At 36.8% G+C, this 25,835-nt stretch overlaps 1 protein-coding gene across 8 annotated transcripts in view; it reads left to right on the top strand.

The window, feature by feature from the left end:
- Positions 1-25,835, top strand: part of LOC108032733 (techylectin-5B) — a 405,968-nt gene that overhangs the window by 228,746 nt on the left and 151,387 nt on the right. Inside the window, exon 5 of one of the 8 annotated variants that reach the window (XR_007764850.1) lies at positions 23,643-23,792. The exons of 6 other annotated variants lie outside the window; for them this stretch is intronic. Coding sequence is in view for 1 of the 2 variants with exons in the window: in XM_050889671.1 (XP_050745628.1) it covers positions 23,734-23,792 (59 nt within the window). In the remaining variant the exon portion in view is untranslated. Of the gene's footprint in view, positions 1-23,642; positions 23,793-25,835 lie in introns of those variants that run through there. One more of the 8 variants, XM_050889671.1, reaches the window with a different exon arrangement.

Raw genomic sequence — 25,835 nt, 5'->3', positions numbered from 1 at the left:
TTTCAAAATGTTTTTGCATTATCTTAAAGCAGTAAAAAAAATATTTATACCGTTACTCATCGGTCAAAGAAAGCGTTTTAGAGCCTATCAAATATATTTATCAAAGACCGTTTAGAAGATATTACCGTAATATATAAACTCAAAATGCTGTGTAAAACTGAAAACTTAAGTTTCATTTAAACAAATAATGTTTAACAACTATTTATAATTTTTATTTTAAACGATTTTTAATAAGTCCATTTATAAAAAAGAGTCGGAGATAAAACAAAAACGAAAAATTCGTTAGACTTTAACTTATAAAATTAAAAATGAATGTTTCTTTGAAAATCCTTAAGTTAAAAAAAATTTTTACATTTCTGATATTAGGATATTCATCAAATTCTTTTTTTAGGCCTGCTCGCTGCGAAATTTTTTATTGCAGTAGATTGTACGTATGTCTCACCAGTAATGTAACAGTTTAAAGCGTAAAAGCGATTGTCGATAATCTTCCTAGACGAGGCACGTATAGTCTTCACTTTTTTTTTTTAAATATTAAGTTACTTCCTTCCGTGAAGAGGGATAGTCTTCACTTGCGTACTTTATTTCAAACCTTTACAACGCACAGTGGGTCCAATAGCTCTGCTAGCAGAATTAAATTAATAACTTTAGTAAATTAATAGATATTTTAAATTAATAACTTTAGTAAATTAATAGATATTTTAATATAACTTTGTACTAACAGTTTTTAATTCATTTTACGTATATTCTCCAAATTGTAATATCCTACGTTAGGTATTTATCATAGCTCCCATACAAATGTAAAAAAAACCATATTCAACAATATAAGTGTTCACATTTTTTTTTAATTTTTAAGTGTTTTATTTTTTAATTTACATTTTAACTAATGAGTTTATTTTCTATATATTATTCGCTACTATTATTCGGAATCTGAAGATTCAGAATAATTATTTAAATGTGGGAAATTTATTAGAAGACCAGCAACAACTTTATCAAATTTAATAGATTTAACCGAATTTGTTGACATTTTAGACAATTATGTTATTAGTGGATCAGAAGATGCGAGTAATGCGTGCATAACATCTTCCATTTTATTAGATATATTATTCTTTCGAGAATGATTCTCCCGTATATTCCGAAAATCCTTATTCCTGGCTTCCAGGGCTCCTTCAGACATCATGCCAATTGGAAGACCCACATGCTTTATGATGTCTGCACCACGAATTAGCCAATTTTTTATTAATTTAATATCTTTAATATCGTTGTCAGATATGTTTATATTCTTCAAAATTGTGCCAAATACATATTCATTTAGCACCAACAATCTTCTTGATGCGACATTTTCGCCAAGCCACCTGCAAAATAGAAAACGCTTCGGGACTGACATTTCACCTAAAAAGTGCAATAATCTTAAGAGTTGGACGTAGTTGGTTATCATTTTGGACATTTTCACATCACAAGAACCCACAATTTACATAAATACTAAAATTAGCTTGAATATGATTGAATAACGTTAGTTATAGTCTATAGTCTAAAATACTCAAATATATAACTTGTTTTGATAATTTAAAACGAATCACAAATAACCTCAAATCTTTGTGTAGACACGTGCCGCAAATAGGTTAAGTTTCAAAGCTCGCAGCCGATCAGAGATGCACTGAAAAGCTCATTAAAAAGCTTTTTTGAGCTTTGCAGAGTATATAAATCAAATAAAAATCGACTTTTATTCCGCTAGATATCTCATTAGATCCACTGTGCAACGGGGGAGATTTATGGAACCTATAACAGCTAGACAATTTGGATTTGGCTGGGAGATTCTTGAGCTTCTTGCGCACCGCAAGTTTGTCTCAGCAGGACACAACAAAAAATGTAACGGAAATGCATTGGTATCATCAATACCACAAGAACAGAATTTTTCAAAAATAATTGTTCCTTATATTTTTTATGATTTTTTGAAAATGTTTCGAAATACGCATTTAAGCCATATTTTTCTCTGTTGCATACACATTTTTTCCGACATTGTTCCCTTCGAAAAATCATAGAAAATATAAGAAAAATTATTTTTGAGAAATTCTTTTTGCAATTACTTTTATTTTTGTTTAAACAAACTTTTTTCATCAAAATATTTAAATTTTCAAGACAGGTGAAAAAGTAGATTTCCACAAAAATTTTGGAATTTTTAAAAAGTACTGAATGGGTTAAGAAAAGTAGTGTATTATTCGAACGGCATTTAAAATACCTTTCCATCGATGCGAAGCAAGATCAAGTTGCGAGTATGTTTCACCTTTAATTTGTAAAAATACTAAAATACAACAGGTATTTTATTTATCTTCATGTACAATTACAAACTGACCGACTTTGATGGTGGTTTGCGGCTCCAGTTTTGGATCCAGTTACCACGAGCCTAAAGAGAATGGATGTAGTTTCTTCTCAAACTACGCCAAAATGATAATAATGATGACAATAATGGTGATCCAATAGAAAATGGGCTGGCGACAATGTTGCTTCATCGCTTGGGCTGTCCGATACTAGAAATTGCAAATAAATATTAAGATGTAAGTTTTGTAAGGTGACCTGCCTTGAGTTTTGTACGAGGTTAGGAGGGGCCCGCAAAATTGAACTTCTGACATCAGAAATTGGCGGTCGCCGTTAAGCCGATCCAGAGGATATCGCATGATTTGTGACTTGTAGCAATAAGTGTATTTCCGTACCACTTGTCGCATAAGAGGTCTACCGCTATATAGTAGATTCGAATTGTATACTCTTCCTCATGCTCTTACCACGATCAGGAATGCAATTCCTATGGGCATTTTGCTTAAAAAATTATGTCATTCCTTGAAGACCAGACTTTAAGGGCTGCTTCTTTGATAATAAAACAATTTTATTGCTAAATACTGTTTGCTGAATCTTTGCAACGAATCTCAAAAAAGTCAGACTTATCTCGTTTGCAGACACGTAAACTACCTCTCCAACAGTTGAATATCAAGCCCTATTAAGAACTCGATAAACAAAGCAAAGGTGCTGCATTGTCATAATGAGCATCCTCGGGATACAATGTCTGCAGGATTTTTGGGTGTTGATACGTAGCGCCATTCGACGTCGTGTATGTATGATTGCTGTTCAGAGTTCCTGTGAGACTCGTTGGCGTTTAAGGCCTATGCTTTTCAGACTAATGTGGAACGGTCTTTGGTCGAAGTATACACCTTAGAGATGCAAGGCTTGAGCTTGGGGTTAAAGTTTTCGTACGTTCTGTTAGGCAGTACCACTGCACAGAGTTGCAGCTTTGGAAGCAACAAGGTTTAATCGGAGTGACTCTTGATTTTGCAAGTAGTAAGCTGGTTATTATAACGCCATTGATTACACTGCGAGCCTAAGCACAACAGCCGTATACGCATTTGTAAGCATCTGCAGACCTTAAGATAAGGCTTTAGGAAAATAACCCCAAGCGAGTCGAATATCCGTGATACTTCAGATAGGACCGTCCGTCTAGTAGAAGTCTCAGAGAACTCATATTTGAATTAGAAAATTAATACTTCGTCAGATGGCCGCCATGCTAATCCAATCGTTTATGCTTCCTTCATATGCATTAAAATACTGCTGTCTGATGATATGACCAATATGGATAAATTGGTATTTGTCAATCCAGCCTTAATTAGAAGGTGTGAGACCGTTAGCTTCCAAAAATGTGAAGCGATTTCATCTAGAAGGCTCAGTAGGTTATATCGTACTTCTCCCAATTAGCCAAACAAAACTCGTATTTGTACCCATCATGCACTTTCCAATTCGGATGGTTTCGGAAAATCCTTTAATTCCGATCAGATTGTGGATTTTTTCTGGATTTATATAATGTTGAATCAGCTAGGACGATCCCCTCTGGTGTGTACCATTCGAAGACATCATGGCGGCTTATAGGTTACTATGCACAAAAGGAGGCGATCACTGATTTGAGGGTTATTATAATTTATTTGCCTTGAAGTAGCCGAAGTACAACTAACTACAAACGTTAGGCAGTGTCCTTCGGGATCAAGTTTAACTCGGACCCTGAGTCTAACAACGCTAGTACTAACTTAAACTGACCGGTTACATCCTCTTTCTTTCAAATTACTTTGACTAAGATGTTCGGAACGACTACGGCTTTCGATATGCATCAACTTGGCATGTTGACCACATTCTAAGAACTGGCAACGGTGAGCAAGTATTTTTCAAAAGTCTAAAGTCGTAGGAGCAAGAGCACCTTTGCGTTTTGATAAGTGTTTTTAATTTGCTTTGGCAAGTTGATTCTAGATTGCAGTTTAGATAGCTGCCGAATGTACGACTCAATAATTTGTTAATTGCAGTATAGAGATTCAGCTGTTCCCCATGGGTTGGATTCTAACCGGATAGGAGACAGCTTGTCGCTGGGGCTCGTGTCAGCTTTGTTTGATGGACGCAAGCCGTTAAGCGTGATTATACGTGATGCGACAACTTGGTAAAAGAGCCCTTGAGAGCCCAACAGTTTTGGTAGGGGGAATAGAAACCTAAAGTGCAGCTGTGCGTTACGAAATTGGTAAATACGTAGACATAAATTAATCAAAAGCTCCATAAGCAGCGGTAAAGCGTATAAATGAATAGATTTATTTTCAGGGGTATGCGAATTTTTATAATTTTTAATTGTAAAAGTATTTTTCATTCTTTTAGTTTTGGCCTACCGCTGTCATGCCACTTCTTAAGCTCAAATCTATAGGAGATTTTTTAAACAAACTCGAAAAAGCGGATCCAAGCATGTAAAGGAATGATATTGAAGAGCCTTAGCCAGAAAAGCCTTATGTCTTTAATGTTGAGTAATTGTTTGGCTTTGCACAATAGATTGGGCATGACTGCCAAGAGTTGGTGCGTGTCAATATGTTTAAGACTTTACCATCTATTAGTGTCATGTGACCAATATCCTCGACACATACAACCCTAGTCAAAATTATTTTCACAACACACAATTATTTGCACATCCCAACTTCCTTTTGTTGTTATTTTTGTTGTTGCTGAACAATTTCCCTGAAATAAATCTTATAGCGTAGCTTGATCTATGCTTAAGCGACACAAAAAGAAAGGCGAAAAATAGCGGTTCATAGGACAAAGCTAAAAGAAAAATAAAAAAAGCTTATCAGTTGTCAGAAGTGTTTGCACACGTTTTCGGTGCGTCAAAATTATTTTCACAATGCAATTTCGTCATTAGTATTTGGTTTGCAGCGACAAGTGGCGGTTCGTTTTCTCTACAAAATTCAATTCTGTGAAAATTCAATTAAAATAATTATTTATCTTTTAGATTTATCTAAACAAAATGTCTCTCACTTTTAAAGCTATCGGGATGAAACCCAAAAGTCTTCATTCTAGAATATAGTAGAATATAAGTCGAAATCATCCGGATCGGACAACTATATTTTATAGCTCCCACAGGAACTATCGAAGAAAAAAAAATTATATCTTCGGTGTTTTTTGGCATATAACACTTTTTAATTAGTTCTGAATTTCCAATTCAATTTTATCAAAATCGGACCACTATATCATATAGATGTCATAGAACCAATAGGAAATTTAGTCGGAAAATATAAAAAAATATATCTTTGGTGTTTTTTAACACATAACCTTCTAAGCTTGGAAATAACATTTTTAAATTAGTTTTGAATTTCAAATTAAATTTTCGCAAAATCGGACGAATTTATCCTATAGCTGTCATAGGAACGATCGGAAAATTGGTGGGAAAATAATATATAACAAATTATGGCTTTGGTACTTTTTTAAAATATAACCTTCTAAGCTTGCAAATAAAATTTTTTAGTTGGTTCTGAATTTCCAATTACATGTTATCAAAATCGGACGACTATATCATATAGCTGTCATAGGAACGATCGGGAAACAAATTATTTACTAAAGTTGATTATTTCTTATAACTGTAAACTTTTTTCTTGCTGAAGCTAACTTCCTTTCTTGTTTTTCTTTAAATTTATACAAATATATTTGCATGTTGCGAGTCTGGGCATCCAAATTTGCATTTTCTTTTAATATAAGAGAAGTCGTTTTCTTAATGAATTAAATCTTCAATGGGCAGCAAAATCTAACAGATTACGGTGTCTTATTGAGCCAAATAATTTGTTGCGTTTCATTTGTCTATTTCAGTGGGACAATTGTAGTAACAAACAGCGAACTGTCAATTGAAATACTATCTTGGATCTGGAAACTCTGGCCGGACGAACCATCATATCTATAGCTAAAGAATAACTTGCAAACCACGTTAGGAAGTGTTTCTAAGACATCGTGTTGCAATGATCACAAAGATTTTGCAATGGTACTAGTGCCTTATTTTCAAAATATTCTATTCCTTTTGCCCTGAGTTTTAGTTTAGAATTAAGTACAGTCGAAAATGCCGGGTATATATCACATCCGTGCATTTCGTTGTATATTTATATACTGACGTTTTGTAAATTCATTTTCCATTAAAAACGCAAGGGCACTGTCAGCTAACATTTGTTTGGGCTCTTCCGCAAAAAGCTTCTTTTTTATTTCATTAATGCTCTCAGAACTCGCAGCTGCTTTTAAAACAACAGCCAAGTCGTTCTCGTTACATTTTTAAGCTGAAACAGCAGCGTGTTTGAGTAAGGTAGATAAGTTGTTATTCTCCTCTGAAAGTTTCGCGGCTGAGTTTCCTTTCAGACGAGGACTAGCGCTTTTGTAATTACATTTTGGGCTACCCACTTTATTTGCTAATGCCTAATGACCATTGTTTATTTAAATAACTGACAAAGCCTTTCAGTTTTTCCTTTATCGACTTTATGGTTTCTTTATCTTAATGTTTTTGTGCGATCTATCTCAATATGTGCTGTTGTACGGCGTCTCCTGAGCGATTGTTGTTTCTCCAAATGTCAACCAGTTAAGCACGACTGAACACATATTGTACTAGAAACTTTTGATTTTTTCGAAAACGTGTGGATTCGGACAAAAAAGGTTAGTTTCTCAGTAATCTGCACACTTTGGTTAATAGTTTCTCGTTTACAACTTTTTGCAACACTTTGCCATGCAAATGTACTGATCCACGAAACACAACTACACTTGTTAAGCTCGTTCTAAAACACATAAACAATCACGGTACAATTGGACAAAAACACATAACAACGACTCAAACATTGGTAAACTTTAGTTTTACATACTTGCACAATCGTTTTCCATATTTATTCATTTAACTTTTGCCACAACAAATAATTAAAGTCGCAAAATTTTTTTGTGGTGCATAGTTTGCAGACGATTTTTATCTGTCTAAAAAAAATTAAAAAAAAAAAATACCAAACCCTTTTTTTTCGTATACTTCTAAGTCTCTTCCCTCGTTTCCTTGTAATCTCCAAACTCTCAAATTTCTTTTTTCCTGCAGTGCCGTTACTGCGCGTATTCACTACGTATCCAGCAACTGGCAGTGCTCTGTACAGTCGATCTGCGCTACTTTTTGTGTGGAGTTTTATAACTCCTCACATTTCCACCTTCTTCAGAAGACGAAAAGAAGGTCGTTCCTTCTCTCCGAATTAGGAATTTTTTCTCTCTCTGTCCATTATCTTGTAATCTGGAAGCCTTTGTGTCCTTGCGACTTGCCGATGAGCTTCACAGCGTCAATCTGGCATCTTGTTGTCGTCTTCCTATTAGATTTTCAATTCTCCAGCGCATACCATACCATAACTCATGCGGGATACCGATACTTATCGGCTATCGATTCCCCGCTCGGTGTTCGTTACTGGGTCCTACTTCTTTTTGTAGTTCCTACGTTTGCGATGTTTCACTATTTGCCGATATTTCCAGTATTTCTTGTGCTCATTGATCGCCAACATCGTCCGGTGACGATCAACCACCTACTAATTAGGGCGCCCCTACCCTATGGAATGATAAATTGGCAAAATTGTTTCTGACCGTACAGCTTTCGGTCGACTTGTACTTATTTTCTTCTTTTTTTTTTCTCAGCATTACCATTTGTCTTTAGCACAAAGTGCCCTGACATCTCCACAATTCCTTGTAAGCGCTCAACCTCGCATTCTTTCTTCGTAGGTTGCTGTTGCTAACCACGTATGTCGGGTCGCTAACGCAGTTCAGCAGGCGTCTCCTCAACCTGCGCTTATTTGAATAGGCCCTTGGGCGTCTGTGGCACTGCTCACTGCGGTAGCTCCTCCACTGGATCTGGGAGTAAAACCTCTTGGTGCGGGCGCCTGCAGTTTCCATTTTATTGAAGTTATTGAAGCTGCGCTTCCTTGTTTTGAACCTTATCAGATGGCGATCCTTTTCCATCTGTTCGTCTAAGCAACACGGCGTGTTCAGGATACGGCAGGGTTCTGCGGGTCTGTGATATAGGTTACATCTTGTGGCCTCTGAGTGGTGCTCAGCGGTCTCTCCAAGGTATTGTTTGGCTGTCTCTGTTGCTGTTTGGGTGGTGTCCATTGGCCTTCCCGTGTTGTGCCTGTAGTCTGATGCCCTGGGACTCTATGTTGTGTTGACCATTGAGCATTTCTCCGTGTCTCTTGGTTGTCTGTCTCATCGCATCTTCTGCATATTGTTCGACACTTTGTATCCCCTTAGGTACGTAGCCTTAAAAATTTAGGGTCTCTTTCGTAGAATAACTTAGTGGCTTACCATTTGGTAAATTTGGTAGTTAAGGTAAGTTTAATGTTTTTTTAAAAATTGACTCTTATGGGCAATAGTGATGTGCCAAGGATGCAATATACGAAGTACTCTAGCCATACATATCAATCTGGTTTGTCAACTGAGATATATGAGCGGATGAACTCATTAAGTGCGGTACAAGTTATGCTTTCGGTATTCCAATTTCTGCGTAGATCTTCAGTTATAGAATTTTTATGTTCTTTCCTCGTCGTACTTTAGAATAAATTAAATAAAGTTTGTTCTACCGTTTTTGCTCTGTTGTTTATTATTGGAATTCCTACAAGGTATTTTGTTAAATCGCAGATTAAGGTTACTGCATATTCATTTCCTTGTTCAGATTTTATTTTAGCTAATGTTCTAGCTATGCCTATATGACCTTCTTGTATAAATTTATTATGGAATGTAGACAGCATGGCCTCTTCGTCTTTTTCTTGATTTGATAATAGGATCACCGGCTTGAGTATTTTATGTGAAGATAATAGTTTGCAAAATTTTGTGTAAGCCGTCTGTATTAATTACCAAATGCAACAAATCTTCTAGCATCAGAGGATCCGCATCGTGTGGAAATGGATAATTTTAAATACCGTCGTATTTTTTGTCGTCGGGCAAGATTTCTTTATCTGTGTCCAGGAAAAGTGACTTTATGCATAAAAAACGAACAATTTTCGGGATGTAATTTTACCTAAGCCAATCAGCCAATGACTCTTAAGTCATCAATTTAAAAAAAAAAAAGCTTGTGATGGTTCTAGTCCACAGAAAGCTTAGTAATTATTGTCTGAAAATAATTTAGAACAGTTTTTAAGCCTAACGGTCATAGCGTGAAGCGCTATGAATCATCACTTGTTGAAAGGGACGTTATATCTCTGAAACTTTTTAAGAGTTTTATTTTTAAAAGCTGACAAAAAATCAAGGCATAAAAAATAGTTTAATCTAAATATAATCAATGTTATGGAGTGCACATTTATCAGACGTGAGTTTTATATTAATCTGACGATATTTAATTACTAATCGTCACCTTTTTTTTTAATTTTTAGTGGACTTTTATAAGGTGATACAGAGGGTATCACAATTTTGTCGTTTATAAGCCTTTGGACTTGCTAAATTAAAATTCGTCTGTCTGCTTTTGTTTTTTAAAATTACTCGTAGTAATTGATTCGGTTTCTAATCCGAATAGATCGCTATATTGGGTACATAATGTTGTTTACTGCTTACTAAATTGTGGCGGGATGATTTTGTCGGTCACTGAAGTTTCCATTAGCTTGAAAGTGGTTCATGCCCTATGTGATTAATTATTTGATCTGTATTCGTAGTCTTATTATTACCGTGCTGATTTTCCTGATTCGAAATCAATAAACTGTCTTCTGCTGAACTTGTTTACCCGTTACTTGTAGATTAAAAGTGTATACTAGATTCGTCCGTATGTAACACGTAGAAGGAACCGTTTTTGACTCCATAAAGTATATATATTCTTAAACAGGATCACTAGCCACGTCGATCTAGCCATATTCGTATGTCCGTCTTTCTGTCTGTCTCTATGTCTGTATGAACGCAGAGATCTCGGGCACTATAAGAGCTAGGACAGTCAGACTTGGCATGCAGATTCCTGGGCTTTCTGCGCAGCGCAAGTGTATGTAAGTGTTTGTCACACCCACTCTAACGCCCACAATCCGCGAAAGTCTGTAGCGCCTACAGTTTTTATGATAGAAACAACATTTTAACTGAAATTTATTTGTCTATTGACTTACCTTACGCCCACATAACATCTACTGAAAAAATATAGCTTTGCTGCTTATATATTTTCCATTTCCCTTTTGCTCCCTTCAGCTGAGTTACTGGTATCTGATAGTCGAAGCACTTGATTATAGCGTTCTTCCTTAATTTTTTTGTGATCTTGCTGGCGTTGTCGCCAGAGATGAAATTTACCGTCAATATTGACATTTCCGAACCTGTGTCTATAAAAAAGAGTAATTCCTTTCCCGTTGCTACAAATGTAAAAGTGCCGAATGTGCTTTGGCTGAGATTGACGGTGTGAATTTTACTATTTTTTACTGCTGTGTACCTAAAGTTTATTAAGATTTTCTCAAAGCGTTTTGGGTTACCCAAACAACATCGTTGTTATTATTATAGTTACCTCCATTTTGGTTGTTATTTTCTTTATAACTGTCGTGGAAAGGATTAACATAACGCGCCAGTATTTGTTATCGATGTTCTAACTCGTTAGAGAGATTATGTTGTAAATCTGAATGCCGTAAAAATGATTGTGAATATATGTTTAAAACTCACATATCTATTTCGTATAGAATAAAGCGTTTGTTCAGTGTACCTCGCCCCAAGAACTACTTTGGCGTGACCCGGCGTAAGCCCCGTACGTCCAGTGGAATTAAGCAGGTCCTGGCGCAATCAGCCAGAAAAAAGAGCGGTCGATCAGTATGGTCGCGAGTGGAGTTCTCCAGGAGAGCCTACGGTTTTGACTCGTGAATTCCCGGAGCGGCGTGTCCGAGCCCCAAGTATAACGAGCCAGAGGGAAGAGCGGTCGATCAATATGGTCTCGAGTGGAGTTTTCCAGGAGAGCCTACGGTTCCGACTCGTGAAGTTCCGGATCGGCGTATGCCCGAAATCTCAAGTACTAGAAGTCACACTACGTCCAGCCACGCAGACAGAACATACAGAAGCAGTACGCAGGACATCGCCATCGTGAAAGCGGGCACTTGAGAAACTGTTTGAATCGAGCCGCCTGTCTAATGATAAAATCTGGTCCCAGAAAATAGGTGTGAAAACTTTACATCAACTCCGCCAATGTTCTGCATTGCTCATCATGTCTATGTCCAACCGTAAGTGAAGGCGGACCATTCTACCTGCTCCAGGATCGCTCATGGTTTTCCACCCCGTTGAACCTGAAGGACCACTTTCGGAGCTCTGGCAATATGATTTTAATATCATTAAAATCTGACTATTTAAACATAAAGATGTCAAGGAAGAAGTCAGAAGAACACTGAAATAATTATTTTAACCAAATACAGGAAGTTGACTTCGGTAAGTCGAAGTTTGTATATCCTTTACAAATTGCACACGGTGTTACTAACGTTGATTATTTCTTATAACTGCAAGGGTATACAAACTTAGGCTTGACGAATTCAACGTATTTTCTTGTTATACATACGAGTATATGATTATTTTTCAACAATTTTTTCCTAAGGGTTCAAAAATGTAGCTTTAATTAGTTTATTCTAAGTCACTTTAGTTGGTTAAATTTGTTTTATTATAGAATTCACGAGATCCGGGCATTAATTTAATATTTCAATTCTTAGTAAAATATATTAACATTATTTATTTCATTTTTTTTTTTTTGTGTGATTGGTGCCAACAACTCGAATGTGCATCCTGAAGAATACCAATACAATATCTTTCTCTTGGCGAGCACAATCGATTGAATTGAAAATTTTCGAATTTCTCTTGATAAACCCCCGTGGCTGGGTCGCAGCTCCAGCGATGACGACGAAAATTGGGGAATATAAACATCTCTTTTAAGCATGCGGTGTTCCTCTTCTGATGAGGCATTTTCCGTCGTATGCTTCTCCGATGTGGCGTGCGCTCTTCAGTCAGGGCACTTCTCTGCGGACGCTTTTTTGACTTGGCTGCTCCTCCAGCGAGGCTTCTCTTCTGGCAGTGCTACTTCGGATTAGGATTTAATTAGGGAGTAAGTGCACCTGCACTCGATGACGGCTAGCTTTCCGATGATGCCCTGAGCCTCATTCTTTCTTATTATTTTTACCCTGATAACATTGCACCAAAATTCCAGGTATGCAACGAAGCTCGGCTTACAGATACTCAAGAGGAGCATACTTCTAGGATGAACTTAAACGGTGTATTTATTCGCCACTACATAATTCCCGTTCATAATATGGCGTAAAACTTAGCAATTCCTTCTAAAAATTTATCGTCTGCAGACTGTAACGTATAGCACGGCAAGTGCTCCATTCCTAGCATTACGGTGCTTGAAACAGCTTACTACCGATTTTCTTCACAGTCCCTAGCGAATGATTTTTGTATCGATGACTTTTTTTTAGCTGGTAAACACACATTTAAGGAAATTGCGAGGGAAAATCACATATATATATATTTGAGGTTCGTCGTAGCTAAGTGGTTGTCGAGTTGCACTCTTAACGAACGGCAGGTCACCGTCTTTGGGTTCAACAGTCCGTTGCGGCCAGAGTGAGCTTTTACACTACCACTGTTGGCCAATACAGCGCTCGAAATTCCACCAAGTAAGCCACTAAATCTTAACAAATTGTCAGAATCAATAATATAAGTATTTCGTTTTTTAATGGCCAACTATACAGTGTTTTATGAATACAAATTCAATGCTAAGATGTTTGCAAAGACGGCTGGCCAACTTTCTGCAGTTTGCATGCGAAACGAGACCTCCACTAAGACCTCTCCTGTAAGACGGTGAGGTACTCTTCCTTCCAGCGGGACCAAAATGTCTATTGAAGATTGTTACGTAGGCATGTTAGTGCCTAAGTCCTGAAAAGGAATTGGGCCGAGGGAGAGGCGTCCGATGTCCAGGCACCATATTTGCCGGCATAAGCTTCGTCGTATTCGGGTCGTGGGATCTTAGTAAGCCTCTCTCCTTTCCAAGAATAAATATTTAGTGCCTGTAAAAATTATATTAGAGCGTAAAGTTCTTCAGTCGTCAGTCCACACTCCCCCACAAGGTTAGCTGTCGCTTGATCAGGCTATGTTCCGGCCATATTCCCTCCCCTTCACACCTTCGTATGCCAATGGATCATCGCGGGCCGCACAATACGATCCTCTTTTGTCAAGGTTGTCCGTTGAAAGTTATGTCACTGTTCTTGACCTACTCCACTTTTTAAATTATAAGTTTATTGATTAATATCTGCATGTCGGCATATGCCGTGGATAAGCAATATAAAGTTGGCTAAAGCATAAGAAATAATTCCACTTGACAATTATTTCGAATTTACCACCCGTAAGGTGCCCACATCAGCAAAACGCTGACCATTACGACTGCAAACGTCGCTCAGAGGGTTCTTGAAATTGTTCATATGTACAACTGCAAGGCTGATACTCGCCGCTGAAATATTAATAACAGTCTATACAAAAAACTTTTTGGACTGCACGAATATTTACATATGTATGCTTTAAGAAGGGAACCGGGTTCCGACAAACTTACCCCCTATTAAATCCTGTGCGATGAGACCTCGTCGCTCCGGATCCTGGGATTTGCAAAATATTATAATGGATATATATGTAAATATACGTGCACTCTAGTAGAAATAAAACGCTGAAGGGCATTAATAAAAGCAGGAGTAGATAAATCCTGAACCAGCTCCAGTTGTATGGCCTTCGTTGTGAAGCAAATAAACACACAGATGTAACATTTTATAGACGGCCGAGTACGCACTTCGATTTTGTAGTAAAAGGGTCCACCGAAATCTACTCCGGTGATCATAAAAGTGTACTATTTGTCATCCAATCTTTCTATTAAGCATTAAAGTCCATAGTTGAGTTCTTAAGTCTTCCCCGACGCGCAAAATTCCAAATTCATTAACAAATGGATTTAGACGATGTTGAGGTGGACAGCGCAACCCGGCCCTTTTCGGATATGCATTTCAAGACGCACCACAGGTGTATTTGTTGGATCGAGCGAACTAGCATTTAAGTGCCTACAACTAGGTTGGCCACTGTCAACCCGCATGATTTGATCCTCTGATGAAACTTAAACATGTATCCAAAAAAACGCTGTAATTTGTGGAAGGAAATTTGCGAAATGTGCGAAATTGTGACCTTCCGTTAGATCCGCAAATGGACATGTTGCGAGGAAGACTCGTTTACGAAGCTCTGGTAATGGTTCCTTTGAAATTACAGATATTGGCCATGAAGCTTGCTACTTGGATAGGGCATCTGGGCCTTCAAACCATAATTAAGCCTATAAGCTTCGAAGGAATAGCTGCCCTTGACAATGTGTCTGCGGGTTCAATTTTATGGGTATGCACGCCAATCTGCATTAGTCAACGTCAGCTTCTGAATGCTGGCGACTCTATTTGAGACAAAGAAGGTAAATCGTGCGGGCTCGGTCCAAATCCACGACAACAAAAATCGATCTGAAACGGGATTCCAAAGTTTTGTAGCTTTTCCTTCTCCTGGCTGGGATTTTCTTGCTCATCATGAGCCAACTGCTTCATGCAACGTGTGGCAAGAAAGGCCGCTGATCTAAGCCCGTATGTAACTATATCAAATCTAAAGGTGAACACATCTGTACATGTTCCCGGTTAATGCTATTATGCGTATGAAACAATTTAGCTTGAAGAGTGGGACGTTTCATGTGGACATCGTTCAACTAAAATCCGGTGAACGTGGCAACAGAGCTGAACTGTCCTCCTTAAGGACGCAGTGATGAGGCAAATAGTATTGGCACCGACCTTTTGATTCGGGACCCATCAGCAACATGTGAGCCAAATCTCGATATTCCTTGATGAACGCTGCTTACCTTTCCTTTAGTTGAGGATGCCTTTCCAGTTTTCTTTCTAAGTTAAGAAAGCCTGTCTATAAGAATCCCTCAAAACATCCAAGTTTGCTTTAAAGGCAACCTTACAGAGAGCTCCCCAGGTGGGAGGCGAGAAAAATTGGATTTGAAGTGATTCTTACAATCTATATATTCTTGTTTAGCCTTTTCCAAGATTAAACCACAAGACTCAATCTCCTTTATCTGCCTCTTGTTCATCTTGCGGCGTGGATTGAGCTGCAACTAATGCCGTGCTTTGAGATTGTCTGCTATCTCCGGAAACCACCTAACCACAACGCGTTTTCTAAAGTATTGGTAGGTCTGGCGACAACTTGATTTGGCTGAAGATTAAAAAACAAATTAGCTCCTATAAGAAGATCGATGCACTAAGGCCTGAAGAATTCTGGATCCGCTAATCGTTTGTTATTCGGAATGTTCCAATTCGCAATGTTAAAGGAGAAACTTGGCTGGTGATCTGTGATCTTTGGTGCAACTAGTGCAGCAATATTGGCCTGATAAACAGATACTCGAGAGTGCAGGCCTAGATTAAAAGTGCAGCCATCTGATGCAAAGCTTGCGTCGCCAAGTCCTGACACCACATCTGTAGTCTTGGTTCGTTTTAGTTGCAATTGCTGAGCAAACTTAGAGGTGATAAGATGGACCTGCGAGCCTTAATCTAATAAAGCGCGTCACGCACTGTTAGATTTGCATGCTTGAAACTGGTGGTCTCCTTTAAGGCAATTGATACACATACCAACCTTTTTGACCTATAATTGAGCAGCCGGTGTAAGGTTCCCAAAAGATGTGCATGAAAGAAATAATAATTTGCGAAATTTTATTGCAGACGCCACCTCAAACCTTTTCAAGCCCAAACATCTTGCTGATGTGTGCCTGAAAAACAAGACGCCTATTACTAAAACGTTCATTTAATAGTTCCAGTGCTACAAGATAGTTTACGTCAGAAATCTCCAGGATATCCTGGACACAGGATCGCAGATATTGAAGCTTCTCGATATCGGACAATTCCGAATCGTTATGTATTATTGATGTGAAAACGGAGACGAATTCTGCAAACTGCGTATAGCCACCAGAAAGGTTTGCAATTTTACTTCCGGGACTCGCGATCTGTTGGCCTCAACGACGGTTGGACGCTCTGATGAGTCTTAATGGCGGAACGTAAGGCAGGGCGGTTTCTTCGGCTTACGAATCTGCAGATGGCTGCGCACACGAACTATAATTGCCATTACACAAAATTTCACAGGTTTGACTATCGATTTCGTCATTGTCCAATTCTTTAAGCGCATCGTGCACACTTTTAAAAGAGGATGCTAATTGGTTTAATAAATTTAAACGCACTTCTAAATCAATGGCGCTAAGCTCCCCAATAGCCTCTTGGGAAAGCTTATTGCTATTACTTTGCATTCGCTGAACAAGGGCATTCACTTTGCGTTTGTTACAAGACACCCGGTTTTGCACTGGCGTATCACTTCCCACTTCTTCGTCCGACATAGTTCACCGCAATGTTCTGTTCGCACTCAGCACCAAACTCAAATTGGGACGCGAGTACAATTGCCGCGTGCGCGAAAAAGTTGGAATGGGATAGAGTTGATAAGAACCGTGCAGTGATACCGGTGTTCACGAAACTGTATTTGAAACCGTTTGATGCATGTGCATATGTATGCGGATGAAAATTTTAAAATGCACGCTTGCACTGATTTTTTAATTGTTCGTTAAGGCAATAGCCGAATTGCGTTCACGTCGGGGTCACCAAATGTTGCGGCTAGAGTGAGCCCTTTTACTAGCACTGTTGGCCAATACGGAGCTCAAAATTCCACTAAGTAAACCACTAAATACAAACAAATTTTCGGAATTCGCAATATAAGTATTTCGTTGTTTATTGGCAAATATACAAAGTTTTATGAATTCAAAAATAATGATTGCAAAGACGGCTGGCCAAATGCTGGCCGTCTGCATGCGAAACGAAGTAACGAAAATTAGAAACTGAACTAAACTGCTGCAGTAGCCGAAATTAACGACAAGGGAGAGATGTTATGCGGCGCCCTTCCCCGCACTCTCCGCTGTGCTGCGCGGTTTGGCTAATCGCTTAGCTGGACAAGATACTTTACATTACACGAGTTTAATAAATTATTTAACATTTTTTTCTTATACAAGAGATTTTCCAATAAACTTGACACATAAATGACCTAAGCTAAACAGCGCCAACTAGGTCTCAAGATGTCGCTTTACAAGCTAAACAGTGCTGCTTTTTCGCAGGTGGCGCTCTGCCATGGTAACTCTCCTGTATAGGACGAAAATCTGTATTACATTTCCTTCACTTTCTCTCTGTCGTCAATTGATAAAAATCTATTGCGGCAACAGATAAAAACTTATTTTAAGTCCTATCTTGGTGTATGCAAAGATGTTCTTAGGTAAGCAAGTTGGCACATGTGTTTTTACAGAAATCTGGAATAGATACCCGATGTTTAGCGAGCACTGCCGAGAAACCCATGAAATGCATGAATTGCCTGATAGAGCTGAAAAACCGAAGGGAAAATACCTTTGTTGAAGCTACTGCCATCCTATTATAATCCATAAGTTCGTAATAAGGCTTCGGTAAAATGATATTGTAGCATATTCATTTGCTTTCTTACAAAGGATGTATCCATAGCTTATTTTTCCAAGCGTTATGCAGTTTACATGCCTGTTTTTTTTTAAATCCGTTGGATTCGCCTTTCTAAAGGAGGATGAAGTCCAGACGATCCGCTAGAAGCTGACAGCGGCAACGCTAACCACGGACAGGCAATCCTCCAACCTACTTTCTGGTAGGCACTACGCTCGCTCCTTTACCTTCGCAGCATTTGCTGAACAAGGGCATTCATTTTGCGTTTGTTAAAAGACACCCTGCTTTGCACTGGCGTATCACTTCCAACTTCTTCATCCGACACACTTCACCGCAATGTTCTGTTAACACTCAGACCCAAAGTCAAATTGGGACGCGAGTACAGTTGCCACGTGCGCGAAGAAAGAGGGATGAGATAGAGTTGATAAGAACCGTTACACCGGTGTTCACGAAACTATATTTGAAACATTGGTTAAGGCAATAGCTGAATTGTTATCACGTCGGGGTCACCAAATGTTGCGGCTAGAGTGAACCTTTTCCACTAAATACAAATTGTCCGAATTAACAATATAAGTATTTCGTTGTTTACTGGCAACTATATAGTCTTTTATGAATTCAAATTCAATGATATGATGATTGCTAAGACAGCTGAAACTAAACATAGATTACGATAGGACGCAGCCGGTGCTGCATCACCCAAAATCAACGACAAGGTAGAGCTATTATGCGGCACCCTTCCTCTCACTCTCCGAAAGCTCAGCTGTGCTGCGCGGTTTGGCTAAGTGCTTAGCTGGACAAAGTCTAACTCTTCCTAAATTTTTAATTCGGAAATTATATTCGCTCCAAATTGACTAAGACTACAAAATACACGCCGACCATTTGCATCCCTGGAAGACGGTTTTCTCATGCTGTAAAGACTTTTAAAAGATAAATTTCCCTCGTCAAATTGAAACCCAGTTAGGTAGGTCTTATCAACTCCACGGTTTTGCGGAGGCGTCAGAGGATTATGGTTGCTGTTTGTGCAAAAAGTCAGTCAACTCTGGAGGACTAAAGGTGGACTCGACTCATTTGCTCATCGTCAGCAATGTCGAAAGCTTACGAAATCAAACCTTTATGAAGCGAAATAGTTTCTGCGGTTTTTTATTATCCATTGCTACAATTAATCAAAAATTCTACAACCTATCTAGTAAATGCGTTCTTCTTTAAATGAACGGTGAATACTTGGCAATCAAAGTCAAATTCTTAACAAAAACCGCCAAAAGAACATCGTAATTTTATGTTCTAACTTTTTATTATTTCACCATGTTCTTTTAACTCCGCCAGTATGGGTAAGGTGACGTTTCTGTTCGGGTTTGACACCATCTTCAGGAATAATGTATTCTGTGGTTTTGTCCAGTCTAAAAGAGATAAAATATATAGAGACGAACCGTGTGTCGTTTTGTTTATGCAGCCGACTTGTCGGTCGAAGCTTCTGGCTGAAAATTTACGCTTTAGTCGATGGTATAGAAATTAGATGTTGTTCTCTTGGAAGACTTGTTACGTCGGTTGAAGTAAGACGATCTTACCCTATTGCTGTCTCGGTTTAAGATGCTGTTGCTATGATCTTGGTTCTAGTATGAGCATTGTCGACAAAGTTGTAAAGAAAAGGAGTTTCTAAGATTGTCCCGACTGTAGTTATTAAAAGTGTAACTAATGTCTAGTATGTAATTATTATTTCTATCAAATCTTCCTCCAGAGGGCTCTGGTACGATTTTCTCTGGTATGATACATTGTTATCCGTGTTGGAACTATAAATGCCTGTCCTCAAATGAGTAATGAATGTCTTAAGCTACTAAGCCCAGCAAGAAAGCGGTTAAAAAGAGCTTTTTTGACGATGCACTTACTCTTTACTCTTTGTCTGCAGGGGAAGTAATTTTAAAAAAACTTTTCCCAATGACAGTCTGGTCTGTTGATTTTTTATATCCTGCATACAAATTATTTATATTCGTTTTCGTTAATTTGAAAAAATATAATTTTTTCTTGTTAATTGTAATTTATTGTAGTTAGACCTTTTTCACAAACACACTTTTACATCAGGGCACTAATTTTTATTTTTTTACTTTTGATTAAAATAAAAGCTTTTGCTAAAACTGTCGCACATTATCAATAAAATCCAAAGAAGTTAAGCTAACTTCCGAAATAGTAAGCTAGTAATATAAATCGAAAGAACAAAAAACAAAATTAAAAAAAAGAAAATAAAAAATAATTATATTAAGTTCTGCTTATTGGCCACCCTACCTTGATCACCTGCGGCTAGAGCATGCTTCTAACCCCTTTTCCCTACGACCGTGGAATTATCAGCTCAATTCAGCAACACGTTTCTTTTAGGCTTCCGTTTTAATTACAAAATTGTAAAATCATAATAATATTAGAGAAAATAAAGTAAATTAGGTAAAAATAAATGTAGACGTATCGTACTAAAAGCAGGAATTATTCAAGTGCAAGGTTAGATATAAATTTGTTTATATAATTTTCGTGAGTGTCTTTAAAATCCAAGAATGTGGTTATGGTATTAACTTCTTTGTTATACTCTTGGAAAGGGATTCTTGATCAGCATCACTAGACGAATCGATCAAGCCATGACCGTCTGTCCATCTGTCCGTCTTTCCGTCCGTTTCTACGCAAAATAGTCTCTCAGTTTTAAAGCTATTGTCCTTCAACTTTCCCAGTAGTCTTCCTTCTGTTGCGGTAGTATATAATCGGAACCAGCCGGATCGTTCAAAACCATTAAAATTAAGATTTTGTTTTGTCGTAGTGAACTGGAACAGCAAAAAACTTCGATGAAAAACTGACCTTCAGAACAGGGGTGGTACGCTTCGCCGATTTTTACTCATTATAAAGTAAACATATTTATACCGGCTTTTTTTTATAAATTTTCGAAATACGTTTGTCATTTATTTATTCAAGAACTAGGAAAAACTCCAAGTGAAATTCCAGTAATACCAATTAATTTGAAAATCTATATTTCTGTTTCGAAAAAAACAAGTTTTGTGGAAAAAGTTTTAAAACTCGTTTTCTCGATACATACAGGTTGATGCCCTTAAGTTTGAATACTCTAACGTCTTATTTAATTGACGATCAAATAAATACTGTGAAGCTATTTTTCAGTAATGATAAAGAATATTGCATAAGAAGGGTATACTAGTATTTCTCTATGAATATTTAGATTCCGCTAATAGACTCAAGGAAACTTCCCCTTCACCAGGAGTAACAGAAAAGGAATATTCTCATGAAGATTATGATCACGCTCTTAAACTTTGATCACATTTGTCTTGTTCAACTCTAAAGGACTATTTTCTATTACTATTACTAAAAAAAAAATTTTTATGCAAACTCACACGACTCAGCTGAGTAATTTACGACACCAGGTCTTTCTTGGGGGCAATGTTGAAACCACATATATTTAACTTGAACTACTGACAGATATAGATATGACAGATTTAGATTTATTCAAAGCGTTCTAGGTGGTGTAGTTCAATGTTTTCATAGATACACAAAAGCAAGTAAATATATATGCGTGTCAGATAATAACTCCTCGAAGGAGTCTTCATTTTTAATGTCTGTGGATGCAAATAAATGGTTGAGCTATGTCTCAACCTTTACCATTAAAGACTTTAAGTGGATGTCTACCATAGACATAGAACATTTTTATGTTCATAACATTTCAATTGATAGCAAAAACGGTTATTTCTTTTAGTGGACTTTTTATATCCGTACTGTTTATATGATCGTTATCTAAAACAGATCCATAGAGGAGTTCAGTTCTTGTAAAAGCATTTATTAATGAACTACATTGATCTAAATAGTTAACGTAGCCAAAGTGCAAAAAATAAATTTGAAAAAGATAATTTTAAGTTAATGAATAATTCTGTTTGCGGAAAAACAATGGAGAACCCCGAGTCGATAAAAAGTTTGTTCGTACATGGAAAGCTCCGGATAGCAACAAGACTGGACGAAAAGCACAAAAATTTAATTTCAAAATCAAATTTTCATAGTGCAACTAAATTAAAGATAGTGTCTATGCAATTCAAATGAAAAGATTGTCCGTTCTATTTCATAATCCCATGTAGTTATGATTTGCAGTATTAGACTTATCGAAATAAAAATTGTATGATTTTCGTTACCAATATATGAAGCTAAAGCTTCAGGAAGGGTTACTTTTAAATTATATGGATACTGATTCATTTATCTAATATTGAAAAATTTTCAATCGCTCAACCAACTCATTAACATCATTCCATTTTACATAGCTTGGATGTTAGTTTTAAAGGTTCATGTAAACCAAAACCAACTTCCAACTTCCTCGTGGGAGGATTAAAACTATTGTCTATCAACTTCTTACTAATATGGACTTATTTGCTCTGCTACCTTTGATTCGGTTATTAGGATTAGAGCCTCTTCTATGAATATTTGCTTCTAATATAATTAAACATCTTTAAATCTTGATCATTATAGTTTCCAGGATAACTAAGAAACATTAAAGAGTACAGACCAGGAGTCAGACCACAACTCATTTTACTAGAAAATATTATTTTATTATCTTTAATTTTTAGTTCTTTGTTTCCCAATGCAAATGAATTGTTTGCACTTTTTTAAGGTCCATAACCTTTATCAAACACATTTCCTCTGGTCAGATTACTGATAATAAAATCATTATTATAACTAGTGTTATTATCTTCTAGATCTGCATCCACACCCACATCGACCTCTTCTGAATAAATTGGTAAAGGTGTCGCCCCTTCTCTTTCACTCTTTTCCGTCTCCTTGTTTTTTTTTTCGACATCTTCCTCTTTGTTTGTCTGTGAAAAGAATTCATTATAGGAATTACTTTCATCGGAAGACCTAGATTGGATGCACCTCAAACAGTACAAACAAGTGGCCCAACGACACCAAGCACGTGCTTGTTTCGCGCGGGGCCCTTAATTAATTCGGGCAAAAAATGGGAGTTTGCGAGGAAGATACATACATAAAATCAATAGAGACGGGACACAAATGAAAATAAAAGGCACAACTAAGAATTAAGCAAATTAGTTAAAATGCAAATTGAAATGCAAATTAAATGATAAATGATTATTACATAGAACGCGAAAAGGCTCGTGCAGACAAAAATTTGATGTACATCGTGGCAAATTTAGAGGATAATAATTTCGTGTTGGTCTAACAGGAACGTTGAATGTTAGGCGGTTTAAAAGATCTGCAGAATCAATGTCACCTCTTATAAGATTTCGTATAAAAATAGTACCAAGCATTGTTCTACGATTTACAACTGTAGGTAAATTAAGCAATTGTAATCTTTTCTGGCCTTACGTTTTGATCCCAGCTTAAACTACGCAGTGCAAATAAGAGATCATTCTGATTAGTTTTAATGTATAAATCGTTTAGCTCCTCATCTTTTTATTCGATTCACGTTTTACTTTTTACTGTCCTTTATATTATACGTCTTTTGTTTTTATTTTCCTTAGCAAGTTCATGTAAGTGTTCGGTTATGGGTTTACAATTTTCCTTCAATTGCAAATTCGTCTGATTTCTAACATGTTTAAGATCATCGAATGTTAGCTTTAATGCGAACCTAGTATATATTTTACAAACTTTATAAGTAAAGAATTCACATTTTTCAAGATTCATGTAGTAACTCCTCAGTTACTAAATAAATACTGTTTGGGTAACGGAATTAAATGTAATACTTATTTCCCAAAAAAAGATTTTTTTTACTAAATATTTAAAAAAGTTTTTTTTGATTATTTTCTTTAAATTTCACATTTTAAGATTTTATTGGCTTATTTCCAAATACAGATTGTCGTTACTTTTACGAGTATAACATGTAACTTGGGCATATTAGTGCCTGAGTACTGAAGAAGGACTTGGGCCGAGGGAGAGGCGTCCGATGTTCAGGCACCATTTTTGCCGGCAAAGGATACGTCGTATTCGGGTCGTGGGATCTTGGTAAGTGCCTGGAAAAATATTATTAGACCGTAAAGTTCTTCAGTCGTCAGTCCACACTGCCCCACAAGCTTAGCTGTCGCTTGATCGCAATACGATCGGGCTATGTTTCGGCCATATTCCCTCCCCTTCACACATCCGTATGCCAATGGATCGTCGTGGGCCGCGCAATACGATCCCCTATTGTCAAGGTTTTCCGTCGAAAGTTATGTCATTGTTTTTGATCTACTCTACTTCTTACATCAGCACACACCCCATGTTAAAATTCTAGTTCACCATGGTTTCAAATTCGTTTTCACATTATAAGTTTATTGATTAATATCTGCATGTCGGCATATGATATTAAAATATATCACCGCTCGAAAAAATACAACATTTTTCGTATACGATATATATTATATCAAATGATTCGGTACTCTTATTCGATAATATAAACATACAAAATCCTTTCATTCAGATCAAACAAACACAAATACCAGTTACGTTAATATTAATCTTATTTAAATTATTTAGGGGCTCATACCCAATTTTCAAAAAACTTTGAGCAGAAAGATAATTTCCAAATAACTCTGACAGACCCAAGATAAATCCGTGGTCATCTACTTTTGTCAACTACGCCTGCAAATTGTTCCAACCCAGATCTGTTTCACGAATGCCGCATCAGACGGATGCTGGAAACATCTAAGCCGATGTTGTAATCATCGAGTACTGAAGCACACTAGTGCAAACCACAATTTTCCTCAGAATTTGGATTTCACATTTAATCGGCAAATTTCATCATTCTATTTTCCGATTCTCTTGAGTCATTCTCTTTATACATTTTTGGGAAAAATCTCTTGAGCCGAGGTTTATTTATTAATCATTCAACTCGAGAAAATTTAGTATGTTTTTTAGAACCGAATCTAGCAGTTGAATAATTTGAGAGCAGCGATCAATTTTGTTATAATTTATATATATATTATGAGGTCTGCAAGGGTATAAAAAACTGGATTAATAAAGCATATTTAAAAACAAGAAAGGAAGTCAACTTCGGCAAGTCGAAGTTTGTTTACCCTTGCAGTTATAAGAAATAATCAACTTTAGTAAGACCATGTGCAATTTTTAATGACTTCAGTGATACAAAAAAAAAATATATATTTTTTACTATTTTTGAAGCCATTTTTTTACATCTTTATGTTAAAGTAGTCCGATTTTAGCTATAATTTGTTTCCTATTATTTTCACACCAATTTTCGGATCGTTCATATGACAGCTATATGATACAGTCATCCGATTTTATTAAAATTTAATTAAAAATTCAAAAATAATTAAAAAAAGTTTTTTCCAAGCTTAGAAAGAAATATGTTAAAAAACACCAAAGATATAATTTTTTCATATTTTCCGACTAATTTTCCGATTGTTTCTATGGCAGCTATGTGATATAGTCATCCGATTTTGATAAATTTTAATTCGAAATTAAAAACTAATTAAAATCTGTTATTTCCAAGCGTATGAGGTTATATACTAAAAAACACCGATGATATAATCTTTTTATATTATCTTCCCACCAATTTTCCGATCGTTCACATGACGACTATATGATATATATATATAACTGAGAAGTGACTACCTGAATTTCGACAAATTTAAATTCTTTCCGTATAAAGTTTGTAAAATGTTCGGTGAATATTTTGTCTTATTTAACCAAAGATAGGTTCGCATTAAACTTAAAATTCTATAATCTCAAACAAGTAAAAAATCAGACGAATTTACAATTGTAGGTAGCTTTTAAGCCCATTTCCGAACCCGAAATAAAAACGTCTTATGTAAAACAGTATAAAGCAATGCGTGAAATGAATAAAATTACAAAATACGACGATGATGAGAAAAAGTTGGAAGATTTATACTTTACAACTTATAAGAAAGACCTCCAATCTAATCGAAATATAAATTCACGAAGGTCTTCCGATGAAAGTAGTTCCTCTAGCGAATTCTCACAGACGAATATAGAGGAAGATGTAAGAAAAAGATAAAAAGGAGATGGAAAAGAGTGAAGAAAAAGGGGCAC

The sequence above is a fragment of the Drosophila biarmipes genome, unplaced genomic scaffold (genome assembly GCF_025231255.1).
Source record: "Drosophila biarmipes strain raj3 unplaced genomic scaffold, RU_DBia_V1.1 ptg000004l, whole genome shotgun sequence".
Classification (NCBI taxonomy): Eukaryota; Metazoa; Arthropoda; class Insecta; order Diptera; family Drosophilidae; genus Drosophila; species Drosophila biarmipes.
Note: the sequence above shows the minus strand (reverse complement) of the source record. Positions and strands in the feature narration are given on the sequence as shown.